The 13,227-nt window shown below is 52.9% G+C and overlaps 2 protein-coding genes across 2 annotated transcripts in view; both read left to right on the forward strand.

Annotated features, from left to right (window-relative positions):
• Positions 1-7,881, forward strand: part of PRSS36 (protease, serine, 36) — a 49,852-nt gene extending 41,971 nt beyond the window's left edge. The window contains exons 7-16 of the mRNA XM_006896598.1: positions 2,422-2,588; positions 4,446-4,695; positions 4,804-4,933; positions 5,174-5,430; positions 5,516-5,679; positions 6,102-6,339; positions 6,448-6,589; positions 6,871-7,136; positions 7,234-7,355; positions 7,603-7,881. Coding sequence (XP_006896660.1) covers positions 2,422-2,588; positions 4,446-4,695; positions 4,804-4,933; positions 5,174-5,430; positions 5,516-5,679; positions 6,102-6,339; positions 6,448-6,589; positions 6,871-7,136; positions 7,234-7,355; positions 7,603-7,881 — 2,015 coding nt within the window. The remainder of the gene's footprint in view (positions 1-2,421; positions 2,589-4,445; positions 4,696-4,803; positions 4,934-5,173; positions 5,431-5,515; positions 5,680-6,101; positions 6,340-6,447; positions 6,590-6,870; positions 7,137-7,233; positions 7,356-7,602) is intronic.
• Positions 7,882-9,664: 1,783 nt separating this feature from the next.
• Positions 9,665-13,054, forward strand: PRSS8 (protease, serine, 8). Its single transcript, XM_006896599.1, has 5 exons — positions 9,665-9,774; positions 11,656-11,814; positions 12,106-12,377; positions 12,457-12,623; positions 12,737-13,054. Exons 1-5 carry the CDS (start codon positions 9,665-9,667, stop codon positions 13,052-13,054), a joined length of 1,026 nt encoding a protein of 341 aa, XP_006896661.1.
• The last annotated feature ends 173 nt before the right edge of the window (positions 13,055-13,227 follow it).

Genomic DNA, 13,227 nt, shown 5'->3' on the forward strand with positions numbered 1-13,227 from the left:
AAGAGACATCACGCTCGGAAAGGAAGGTAGAGAGGCTCAGCAAAAGAGAGGAAGACCTTCAGTGAGATGGATTACCACAGTGAGTGCAGCAATGGGCTCAAGTGTGTCAGAGATGCTGAGGACAGCGGAGGATGGGACAGGGCTCGGGGCTGTTGTCCACAGGGTCACTATGAGTTGCACTCAAGGAGACAGCACTTGCCAAGAGACTGGGGAAAATTGTAGCCCCACTTCGGGCGGTTGTTAGGGGAAGAGAGTATTGAATTTAAAATTCCACACCAAGTTTGTAGCACAGTGCCTGGTATAGCAGTAATTACCGTATTTTCGATATTGTCTCTTTGAGAATCAACATTAAAATGCCAACGCACAGTAGCTGGCAGACAGCAGGTGCTCAGCAAATGTGTTTCTGCCCTCTTTCCTTCCTTCCCCTTCTCACCTATATGCTACCCTCATCTCTGTCTCCACACCCCACCTTCTGTCTTCTCTCTGCTCAATTCAACCATCTCTCTTGGGCATCTTTAATGCACCAGGTATGGGGAGTTCAACAGGATATGTACAAAAGCGAGTCGCAGCTAAACAAAGTTAGTGCCTCTCTGGCGGTTCAAATCCACCATCCATGAGAGAAAGATCCACGGATCCAAGAGAAAAAGATGAGCAATTTCCTCTAATGTGATTTTACAGCCCCTGAAAACCCACTGAAGCCGTAAGCCAGTACTAATTGAACAGCAATGAGCAGAGTATGTTAGGAGATGTGGAGAGAAACCAGACCACAGTTTGCACTGTGCCATGACCCATCATGCACTGTTACCTTTCCCTGCTTCCCCACTGAGTCCATATCACTGTGACCAGACCAGTACCAGCCATGGGCTTTAGGCAGGGGCTTCAGGAAGAGAAGCCAGTCTCTACCTGCTGGGACCTTAGGCCTCCTCAGCAAGGCAGGCAACAAGAAGAATCCCTGTGAGCATCAGGGAAGTCCATGGGGATACAAAGGCCACACTATGATAATAGGAACCCAGAGCAGATTTCCAGAGTGGTTTTAGGAAGACAGGATATAGACCAGCCTTGCAGAAAGGAAGAGGGTGGGAGTGATCCTGGGGGCCTGTGGAAGATTAATGTTAGATTAAGAAGGGCCACCCTAGGGAGCTCTGGAAGCCTAATGGCAAGAAACTGCACTGCAATCCTAGAGGTTTGTGGTTCGAATCCACCAGATGCTGTGCTGGAGAAGGAGGGGCAAATCTCCTCCTGTACCAGTCAGATCTGATTTGACGGTACACACGCACATCATCATCATCATCATCATCATCATCATAATTTTTGCTTGCTAGAGTGGAAAACAGGCAGTAGAGGCTAAATCTGAGCTTTGAAGGTCTTATGGTCAGTCTGAAGGTCAGAGGCCCCCACCAGGCCCAGAGATTTCCAGACGATCTCCGAATTTCCTACCCCCTGAGCTCTGGGGTGAAAAGGGACGGAGTCTTAGCCACACTTTGCCCCACCCTTTTCTAGAGCCCAAGACTTCATTCTCATCAAGTGAGTTCACCTCAGGAAAGGGCTGAGGCACCAGGTTTAGACAATGGGATCCATTTATTCTTGTCAAATCACAGCTGGGTTTTAGGAACATTCCTCTGGCAGCAGCAAGTGAAGGGTGCACTGAGAGAGAAAGGGACCAATGAGGAGGCTGGGATGTCATCTAGGTCCAAGGTTATGCTGCCTGAACTAGGGCAGTTGCCGTGGGACTGCTAAGAAGGCAAGACGACAGAGGTTTGGGGTCTGGGAAGCGACTGGGGAGAGGGCACTGAAAGATCAGTGACAATGCCCAGATGCCAAGTGTGGCATTTTGCTTTTTGTCTTTGGCTACATTGTCAAGAAGGGCCAGTCCTTGAGAAAGGACGTCATATTTGGGGAAGTAGAAAGTCAGTGAAAGACAGCAAGATCCTGAATCAGACAGACTGCCATGGTAATTGTAGTAATGGTCAAAAGCACAATGGATGTTATGAGAATGGCGGGATGACGTTCTGATTGTACTAGGGTCACTGAGTTGGAGCCAACTCAATAGTGAATGACAACAACAATCTATATGATATCTCTGCAGAAAAAGAAGTGTCTCACTACAACCCCGTATCAGGGCTCCAGGCTTGCTGATTTCTGCCCCATGCGTGTCTTTTGTTGATTGGAGCTTTTGTGCAGTGCATACTATGCACAACCATGCACAGATGCTCTCACGTGGCGCTTGAAGGGGCCATTCTCGAAGTGAAAACAGGATGAAGAGCAGAGACAGAACGAAGGTCAGATGGAGGCAGGAAGACAAGACGGCTTTGGATTTGGTGCTCTGAGGTGTCCAGGAAGAAGCTGGAAGGGGACAAGTCTAAGCCTTGATGGAGTGGGGACCCCATCCCTGCCTCATAGTCTCTCTGATTCTCCCCCCAGATCCTTTACCTGAACCTTGGACACTACAGGAAGTAGAGTTAAAGCTGATAGGAGAGGCTGCTTGTCAATGCCTTTACAGCAGACCTGGTCCCTTCAACCTCACCTTAGAGCTATTGCCAAAGATGCTGTGTGCTGGCTTCACAAAGGGCCGCAAAGATAGCTGCCAGGTGAGGTGAGGCCCTTGAACCTACGTGGGAGGAGCAGGCAGACCCCTAGCCAATGGGAAATGGTTGTGAGGAGCAGACAAATGTCGTATCTCCCACCTCTCTGGGGGTTATGTGTGAAAAGGCAGCAAGAATGCCAATGGAAGGGAGCTCTGGTGGCCTATTCAAATCCACCAGATGCTCTGCTGGAGGAGGGGCAATCCTGTCCTGTGCCAATCAGATCAGATTCAATGGCACACAACAAGAAAACAAAACAAAACAGAATGCCAACGGGTGGGATTGGAGTGAGGATGACAGGACAGAACTTGAGATTCAGCCAGTGGGCCCTGCTACGTATGGTATTACGATCCAGTAAAGTGTAGGATCCCAGAGTGGAGTGAATTTAGTCAGAAGACCAGTAGCACCACTTACTAACTGTGTGACCTCGGCTAAAATACTCTACCTCCCTGTGCTCCAAGCTCTTCAGCTAGACGCTGGAGTTAATAATGCCACTCATCTAATGGGACTATTATGAGAATTAAATTAACTCTTGCTTGTAAAATTGTTAGAAACAGCACCTGGCCTTTAATAAGGGTTAAATATATATTAGCTATTACTAACAGGGGAGCTCTGGAGGCATGATTTGTAGAGATTTGCACTGCTAACCTGAAGGTGGCGCCTCTCTGCTGTTTCCAATCCATCAGAGGCTTTGAGGGGAAAAGAGGGGTGATCTCCAATAGCTGGAGGGTCAGCTATGAGTTGGTTTCTCCTCCACGGCAATGTGTATTAGTAATAACATTAGCCCACATCACAGCTCCTAGCACAGCACCTATTATTTAGTAGATGTTCAATAAATGGTCACTGAAAAATAAATCCATGCTTCCCAGGAGGGAATGTTACAAATAATTACCCAAAAGTCAAAATATATCTTAACCATTTTGCCCAGAACCTTTTTGCAAAATGAAATACATTTTCTTTAGGCATTCAAGCAGGTATGAACACGGTGGTAGTGAAACCTCTAGCTGGATGATCTTCAAAGGTCTTCCCAGTTCTGAAGTCTCAGACTTTATGAGCAGAATCTTCTGTTTTCTTGAAAAGCATGACAAATTCCTCTAGCCACGTGCTGTTCTATAGAACCTTCTGTGATGATAGAAATGTTGTGTACCTGCACTATCCAGTTCAGTGACCACGTCTAGCTGTTGAATATTTGAAACGTGGCTCTTGTGAACGAGCAAGTAAATTTTCCCCTTAAACATTCTGAACTAAAATAGCCACATGTGGGCAGTTGCGACACAGGACTGGGTGATCCTGAGGCTTCTTGGTGACCTTCTCACAGGCTGACCTGCCTTAAAGAGACATCTTAGGGGCAGTGGCTTGGTGTTAAGTTGATGGCCCCAGAGGCATTGTGATTTGTTTATTATAGTTCCTCCTCTTCCTCATTTGCTTTCAGAAGGCCCCTTGTTGCTACTTTCAGCTAGCCTGTTCCTAATAGCTTCTTTCTCCTGAATCCCAACATTTCTGATTTTCTTTCAACTGGTTGAACTTCAAAGCTAAAAAAAAAACCAAAACAGCAGGGCTTGTCTGAACTACTTATTGAATATTTAGTCCTGAGATCTTTCTTGCATGTGCTGGGTCCTCTTGGCTTTCAGCTTCTTCACTCTTTCTTCCATGTAAAGTTGGTAGTGGATCCAGAGAAGGCACATCCAAGGAAGGGTCCGGGGTAGGTTCGCCAAGTCACACGGTTCTTCGGTGGGCCCTGAGGTCACAGAGGGAAGGCACTATATGTTGTACGTGGTGCTGAGAAGAAATGACAATGGTTTACCAAGAGGCTGAGGACAAGGTGGTGGGTCCCTGAACTGACCAGTAGTCATCTACCACCAGGGTGACTCCGGGGGACCTCTGGTCTGTGAGGAAGGCGGACACTGGTTCCAGGTGGGAATCACCAGCTTTGGCCTTGGCTGTGGACGGAGGAATCGACCAGGAATCTTCACAGATGTGGCTGCTTATGAGACATGGATCCGGGAACAGTTGATGGGCTCAGAGCCTGGGCCTGCTTTTCCAGCACAGCCAGAGGGGCTCCAGCCAGACCCTCAGGAGCCTACAGAGGAGAACTGCACCATGGCACTGCCAGGTAAGAGGGCAGGACCCCCTGGATATGCGCTGGAGATTAAAGATGTGAATCCTAGTGGAGCCTTGTTGGGTGTCAGCAGGCTCCTGAACCAGACTTCTCGCCCCTCAGAGTGTGGAAAGGCCCAGTGGCCAGGGGACTGGCCCTGGGAGGCCCAGGTGATGGTGCCAGGTTCCAGACCCTGCTACGGAGTGCTGGTTTCTGAGAGCTGGATCTTGGCACCTGCCAGCTGCTTTCCAGAGTGAGTGAGAACCTTCCCCCAATAGCCTGAGACATGATCTGAAGGGTCCTAGCCCTTCCCCCTGGGGGTGTGGAGAGATGATAGTGCAAATTCAGTCAAGGATGTGGGATCTGAGTGGTGGGAACAAATGAAGAGAGAGGAAGGGGGTTCCAGGAAGGACGTGAGGTCCAGTCCCAATGCAGGATCCTAGACTGGAGATCAAGAGTCTGAAGTTCAAGCCCATGCGTGTGATGCCTCTTCACCCCACAGCAACATCTCCCACAGCCACGACCTCGACGCCTGGCGCGTGCTGCTGCCCTCGAGACCTCGCCTAGAGCGGGTACTGAGCCTTGTGCCTCACGTGAACGCCTCCAAGGATAACGCCTCAGACCTGATGCTGCTGCAGCTGCAGACACCCCTGAACCTGAGCGAGGTCCCGGGGGCCGTGTGCCTACCCAACCAGAATCACTATTTCTTGCCCGGGAGCCATTGCCGCCTGGCTCCCTGGGGCCAAGGAGGTGAGCGGAAGCCCCGAGCGAGACGGACAGTGCCGCGGTGCGTGGGTGACTATCTCTGAGCACCTGTCCCCTCTCTTCCCAATAGAGCAAGTACCTGGTCCTAGCGCGCTGCTGGAGGCGGAGCTGCTGAGCCGCTGGTGGTGTCATTGCCTCTACGGCGGCCAGGGGGCGTCAGTGCCGCCTCCTCAGGGCCAGCCGCATGTGCTCTGCCCCGCCTATCAGGAGGAGGAAGAGGCGGGCCAATGTTGGGTGAGCGGCGGGGGCGGAGCCTGCGGAAGGCGGTTTGAACAGAACTTTGTGAGAGGCCGAGGGATCCGGGGGTGGGGCCTGAGGGACGGCCCACTCACGAGGAGGGGAAAGTGGAGGTGGAGCCTGCTCCGTTAGGGGTGTGGTCATGGAGCTCTGTGGGCGTGGCTCGGCCGGGGCGTGTCATAGGGACTGGCAAGGCTCCAGAACAGCAATGGCTTCTTTACCTTGCTGCTCCTGGGTTTAAAGATGCTTTAAGGTGAAAGCTGAACTCTTGAATAGGTTCGTATGGGAAGCTGGCATGGAGGAAGTGAAAATTGTTCTAGCCAAGCACAAGAGGCTCTGTCTGGAGTCTGAAAAAGCCCCACAACTCTCTAGCTAGCTTGCTTGTGCAACACACTTCCTAACACATTCTCTTGCTGCAGAACGACTCGCGCTGGAGCCTTGTGTGCCAGGAGGCAGGTACCTGGTTCCTGGCTGGGATTAAAGAGCCCTGGAGTAGCTGCCTCCGGCCCAGAGCCTTCTATCCGCTGCATCCCCACGGCCCATGGATCCGCCGTGTAACTAAGGAAGTCTACCTGGAGGACCAGCTAGATTGGAACTGGGGACCGGAGAGGGAGGAAACAGAGACACAGACTTGTCCGCCACACACAGAGCATGGTGGTGAGGAAGGGGGCTCAGGGCTTCCTGAGAGTGCTCAGCAAAGGCTGAGGTATGAGGGGGGATGTCAGCCATGGAGTCCTCACTAAACTGGCTACCTTCTCTTTCCAGCCTGTGGCCTGCAGCCACAAATTCCTCAGAAAGGGGTCCTGTGGCCCTTTTTGGCAGAGGTGCACGTGGCTGGTGAGCGAGTCTGCACTGGGATCCTCGTGGCTCCAGGCTGGGTCCTGGCAGCCACCCATTGTATCTTCAGGTGAGCCTCACCCATCTCCTGGGCAAGAGGCTACAAGGAAATATGGGGGGCTGGATCCAAGTACCCTTAGAACAGTGAGGTAGTCTTCCTTTGGGGCTTTTACAGAATAAGGTGTAAATAAATTTTGCTATAAGGTGTGTTAAACAGGAGACATTTAGACTAATGGAAGAATTGATGGTGTGATCTTAAGGATGCATTCCACCCTTTGCCCTGGGCTGGAGAAGACTTCATTAGTAGTATGTGGAACAGAAAGTGACATGACTGTGGCCTTGTTCCTACAGACTGGGCTCTCCAACGTTACCCTATATCCAAGTGTACCTAGGCCGGGCAGGGTCCAGTCCCATCCCACAGGGCCACCAGCTGTCCCGATCCGTCGTCAGCATCCGCCTGCCCCAGCACCAGGGACTCCAGTCCCCCATGGCCCTCCTGGAGCTGAGCGCTCGGGTGGAGCCTTCCTCATCAGCTCTGCCCATCTGCCTCCACTCAGGGGGCATCCCTCAGAGGGCCAGCTGCTGGGTCCTGGGCTGGAAGGACCCCCAGGACCGAGGTGAGCAGAGGGGCCAGAGACCAGAGCCCTGGGTCTTGGGGAGGTGTAGAGTGACTGGAGGCTAGATCCTTGGAATAACCTGCTTTCCTTTTTATAGTCCCGGTGGCTGCTGCTGTCTCTATTCTGACACCACAACTCTGTCACTGCCTGTATCAGGGTGCTCCGCCTTTAGGGACCCTCTGTGTCCTGTATGCAAAAGGGCAGGAAGACATGTGTGAGGTACAGGGGACTGCGCAGCCTGGTCTGGGAGGGGAAAGACAGTACTGGGTGTGGTTGGACTATCAGAGAGACAGGGATTGAAATTCTCAGTCCTGGGTACAAAGCAGTGCTTTCTGGCTAGACTTTGGAGCGGTCTAAAGAAGGAAGAGACAGGTGTTTTCTGCCTTAATTCTAGCAGAAAGTGAAGGGGACCAGGGCAAAGTATTTCCTGGTTCAGGCCTCTTTAGTCTGGATCCTGATTCTGCAGGTGACCTCGGCACCTCCACTCCTGTGCCAGACGGAAACAGGCTCCTGGGCCTTCATGGGCATGGCAATTCGAGGGAGCCGGGAGCTGTTTGCGGCCATTGATGAGAAGTGGATCTCTGAGACCATAGGGGAAGTCTACTTACTGCCCCCCAGCGACTTTCCCAGCTGGCTTCCTAAGGATAATGACCTCTGTCCGGACATTGCCGGGGCCTCGGGCTCCCCTAAAGCCACACTGCTGCTACTGCTGCTGCTGCTGCTGACCTTCTTGATCCAGAGCTGAGCCCTGAGTCCCTGGATCACTACCATCTACACATCTTCTGGCCATCACTGGAATGTGGTCCAACCTGGAGACTGTTCCACCCACAGAGGCAGCTCCAAACAATTAGGCCTCCTCCTTGTTGTCTGGCTATTTTGGGCCCAGGAATCCTTGAGGGCGGCCTGGAGGAGTGACAATAAAGGTGTAAACACTGACACGTGGCTTGTGGCATCTCAGAGCAAACCAAAAGGCCCAGAGCCTCCTGGGGAAAGCCCAAGGAATTGACCCCTCCCTCCAGGGGCCTCTGTGAGTCAGGACCTGGGCTCCCAGGAAATAAGTCCCTGATAACGTGGCAGCGGTCTCTCATTCCAGCCCCAGGCGGAGAAGGTTGGATAGCCAGCTGGGTATGTGTCACCTACCCCCGTGGAACCAGCACCCACACTGCCTGCTGCATACCTGTCCTTACTGGGCTCATGCTTCCCTTCCCCCAGCACAAGGTTCTGGGTTTCTAGAATCTGGTGTGTGAACTCTCATGTGTACACACACATACTGAGTACCTTCCACAGGAAGTACCCAGTGACACCCAGGATTTGAGTACCATCAGGTGACTTTAAGTACCTGTTCTGTTACCTGACCCTGCATGGATCTCTGCAGGGTAATTCAGCCAATATTCCTTGTCAACTTGGCACAATCGGATTCAAAACATAAGCCCACAAAGTGCTCCCAGTCTAGTTAAGAACAGATGGGGTGTCCCTGGCCAGGAAGATCATGGAGGAAATTACATTTAGCACAGAAGAAGGGCTACCAACTCTTCACCACACCTTTAAGTCTCATCTTTAAAGGCACTTCCTTAAAAAAAAAAGCAAACATTAAAAAAAAGAGAAAGACAATTAAAGGTACTTCCTTGAGGCTTTTACAATGCAGCCAGGATCCAGCAGCTGTGAACTTGTTCCCAAAGCCCCCCATCCTTGTTGGTCTTAATCCGTAATTACTCTGTAGGTGTTTATGTGCTGATTTGCATCAAGCCTATTGCTACTACTACACCATGAGCTCAGGGAGGAACAAGGCTTAGTGACTGTTTTGTTCTCCTGGACCGGAACACAATAGGCCCTCGGGAAATATTTGTGGGATGATTAGCAGGCCACACACGCTCCCTGGGACGCAGACCAGGCTGAAGGCCTTACACAGGGCCCCCAAATGGCTCTGGCCGACCCTGGACAGACCCTACTGTCCTGGGTTTCTCTAGACGACCTAAGAGTGGAGGGAGGAGCAGCCTAGACCCTGGGATAATGTGGGCTGGGCCTGGTCCTTGGGGCATAACTGCTCTGGGATACCTGGGGGCCTGGGGCACATGGCAGTCGGGTCCCACACCATTGGCCTGCCCAGTCCTACTTGGGAATAAAACAGTCGGGGTCTTGGAGTTACACAGCGATCTCCTACCCCACTCCCGTCCGTCCGTCCGCACAGCCGTAGAACGGCTGGTGGCTGGTGGGCGGGGCCGATGAAGGGGAGGGGCGGCGCGGCCAGGTAGGTGACCTCCCCCCGGAGCCTCCACTCCTGGAAGTCTCTCTGTGTTACACTTTGCTGGAGGCCATCCAGACTACTGGCTGCCGAGACTGAAGTCTCCCTGGTGCCTCATACCTGCCTTCGAAGCCAGCCTTCGGCGTCTGGCCTCTTCTTCCCAGCCCGGATTCTTGGGCCCCCTTACTTTTGGGCTGGACTTGTGGATCCTGTGTTCAAAGCTAACCTCAGACCCTACGTTCCTCCCTTCCCTGGGCTGTCTGGTGCCGGAGCCCTTTTCTGGGCCATGGCCCGGAGGGCAGGTCTGGGCCCCGGGCTGCTGAAGGCAGTGATTCTTCTGCTCTTGCTTGGATTAACCCCATACGCGTTGGGTGAGTGTGTGTGCCAGGCTGGGAGGGGGAGAGCGGTGAGCCCTGCGGGAGAAGAAATGTGGCGGGAGGGCAGTGGGCATAGCCTTCTGAGATACATTACTCCTGGCCCTCGAACCTCTGGCTTCAGCCACCCAGATCTCTCCCTCCTCAACTCTGCCGGAGGCACTCGGGAGAGGAGCAGCTGCTAAGGAGTTTGGGAACGTGGGTTTACCTGCCAGAGTTAGGGGAGGGCTGGCAAAGGGGACGTGAATTCCGATTTCTCTGGCATTGTAGGATCATATGTTGGTTTATCTTAGCCACCCAGAAGTCTCTCAGTTAAATCCACCAGTAGGTCTGTGAGGGCAGTTTTAACCCAACTATAACCTGCCACTATCAATTCCAACTCTAGAGTAGCTTTATCTGATAGGGTTCCCATGACTGTCAATCTTCATAGAAGCTGTCTGCCACAACTTTCTCCCAAAAAGCACCTGGTGGATTCAAACCACCCGCCTCTTAGTACTTGAATCACTGTGCCTCCAGGCTCCCTGAAGGGACTTACAGGCCTCCTTTTATGAACAAGGTACAGAAAAGTGACTTGCTGGAGGGCACGCAACCGTAAGTGAGGTAGCTGGGATTTGAACTCAGGTCTGATTCTCAAGGTGGGACTCTCAGGGGTCATTTCCATGTGAACCAAGCCAAAGATCTTTCTCCAAAGACACACGCTGGGGTAATACAGGCTCTCTCAGCTTTGCTACTTTCTGTGTGCCATTGGCCAAGTCCTTTATCTTTCCTCACTTCTAAAATGGGTTCTGCCCCTCTCCTAGGGCTGCAGTGACAATTCATTGAGATAAAGCAGGTGAAAACCTTTCGGGGCCTGGCATTGCTGTGAACTCACTAAACAGTAGTTACCATCATTGTGAGAGGAGCCCTGGTTAAGCAGGTGGTTTGAACCCACCAGCTGCTTCAAAGGAGACAGACTTGTCCATCTTTCCTTAAGAGATTTTCAGCCTTGGAAACCCTGCAGGGCAGTTTGACAGGGGTGCTATAAGTTGGAATAAAATCAAAAGCAGGGGATTTAATTTGGTTTTGTTGTTATGAAGGAGAGGAGGGATTTGGCTGGCAGTTTCTCTGCTCTTTGGAAGGTCTCTGCAAGGCAGACAAGGTCCTCTGTAAACATCACCTCAATGGCAAGGGGGCTGTCTTGGAACTTTGACCCCTGGATTTTCACGCTACATGAGGAGCTCAGTTTGTGTCTGAATGAATATTCTGCATACATCCACAATGCCAGTTGGGAGCACAGCTCTGTGCTCGGCACTAGGGACAAGGAGATCTGGTTTGGTTCTGGCAGCTATAGACATCTGGGCGGCTGTGGTTGAAGCAGTTGTAGATGCTGAAACAGTTGTGCGACTGACAAGTATTAGAGGGAAGAGAGGGCTCTTGGGAGCTCAGAGGCAAAATGTTCACTCAACCAGCAGACAGGGCAGGTTCCAAGGGGCTGGCATGTGAACAGAGTCCCAATAGGCAGCATGCCAAACAGAAGGGGAAAAGGGATAGTATTCTTAAATAGAACTATGCAGATGAAGAAAGGTCCAAAGGATGACCAAAGTAGATGGTAGTGACACGGGGGGGGGGGGGGTCTGGAATGTCTCTTCAGACAGTGTGGAACCACAGGAGGATTTAAGCAGGGGAGGGAGTTGGTGGATTTGGGTGGAAGATCTTCAGACTTGTTAGGAGTGAAGTGGGTGGGTAAAAGGCAAGAAGTCCTCAGGAAGGCGGAAGGCGCGGCAGTGCCGTGTTTGGCGAGTCGTGGACTAGAGACACTGGGTGGTTGGGTTTTGGGATATGCCTCTTCACGTGCCAGATGCATCTCAGCCAAGGCCTGGCACAGCTAAGAGTTGACCCCCTTCCTTTCTCCCTGGGCAGCTTTCTGTGGTGTAGCCCCCCACGCACGCATCTCAGGGGGAAGCAGCGCGGTTCCTGGTCAGTGGCCCTGGCAGGTCAGCATCACCTACTATGGCACTCACGTGTGCGGCGGCTCGCTCATGTCTGAGGAGTGGGTGCTGTCAGCTGCTCACTGCTTTCCCAGGTACGGGGTCGGGGAAGAGGGAAAGGCATGTAGGTCAAGTGGGTTGGAAATTAAAAAATCAGGAGTCAGCCTAGGTCAGAGACCAGGGTGCATGATACTGGGTCTAGTGTTATTGATAATGGTCTGAAAAGATCAGCCAAGAGTTTAGAGGATAAATAAAAGGCCATACGACAAAACTAAGATAGCATTTGGGACATAAAGGTCCCCTGTTTGGGATCAGAACCCGTGGCTGGGTGCCACTGGGACTGAGAGAGTTCTCCTGAGCCCCAGCCTTCTTCCCTCTGCCTGCAGGGAACACCGCAAGGAAGACTACGAGGTGAAGCTGGGCGCCCACCAGCTGGACTCCTACACTCCTGATGCCGAAGTCCGCACTGTGGCGCGTGTCATCTCCCACTCCAGCTACCGAGAGGAGGGCTCCCAGGGCGACATTGCACTTGTCCGCCTGAGCCGCCCTGTCAGTTTCTCCCGCACCATCCGGCCCATCTGCCTCCCCGCTGCCAACGCCTCCTTCCCCAATGGCCTGCGTTGCACGGTCACTGGGTGGGGCCATGTGGCCCATTCGGGTGAGCTGGGGGCGCTGGAGGCATGGGAGACCCCGTCTCAAAGCACAAGGCCCTTGATAAGCATCTTTTGCCCTCACAGTGAGTCTGCAGGCCCCCAGGCCACTGCAGCAACTTGAGGTGCCACTCATCAGTCGGGAGACATGTAAGTGCCTCTACAACATTGACCCCAACCCGGACGAGCCCCATGACATCCAGCCGGACATGGTGTGTGCTGGCTATGTGCAGGGGGGCAGAGACGCCTGCCAGGTAAGTGAGGGGGCGCAGGGAAGCAGCGAGGACAAACATGTCTTGGAAGATGAGACCTGGTGTGGAAGGCTGGGGACCTGCTTCTAAAGCCCTTGTCTGGCTTTTCTCCTCAGGGTGACTCTGGGGGCCCACTTTCCTGCCCTGTGGGGGGCCTCTGGTACCTAGCAGGGATCGTGAGCTGGGGTGATGCCTGCGGAGCCCCCAACAGGCCTGGCGTATACACTCTGACCCCCACATACACCTCTTGGATCCAACATCACGTGGCAAACCTGGAGTCCCAAGTGGTACCCCAAATCGAAGAGTCTCAGCCGGACATTAACCTCTGCAATAAACATCTGGTCTTCAACTCTGCCCCAGGTCAGGGCTGGTGGGGGCCTACGCTTCTGCTGCCACTCAGCCTGACCCTGGGCCTCCTCCTTCGGGAACGCTGAGCCGCTCACTTCAGCTGATCCTGCTGGGAGCCACCTGCTTCCTGAACGGACTCAGCCCCAAAGACCCAGGAATGGAGCTGGCCTGGGTGCCTGACACGAACCACTCCTCCTTCCTAGGACGCTTGTGGGAGGCCAGGAACATGTTGACCTTTGAGCCCACTTTTCTGGGTTTG

The sequence above is a fragment of the Elephantulus edwardii genome, unplaced genomic scaffold (genome assembly GCF_000299155.1).
Source record: "Elephantulus edwardii isolate Elephantulus edwardi_28Jun2011 unplaced genomic scaffold, EleEdw1.0 scaffold00186, whole genome shotgun sequence".
Lineage (NCBI taxonomy): Eukaryota > Metazoa > Chordata > Mammalia > Macroscelidea > Macroscelididae > Elephantulus > Elephantulus edwardii.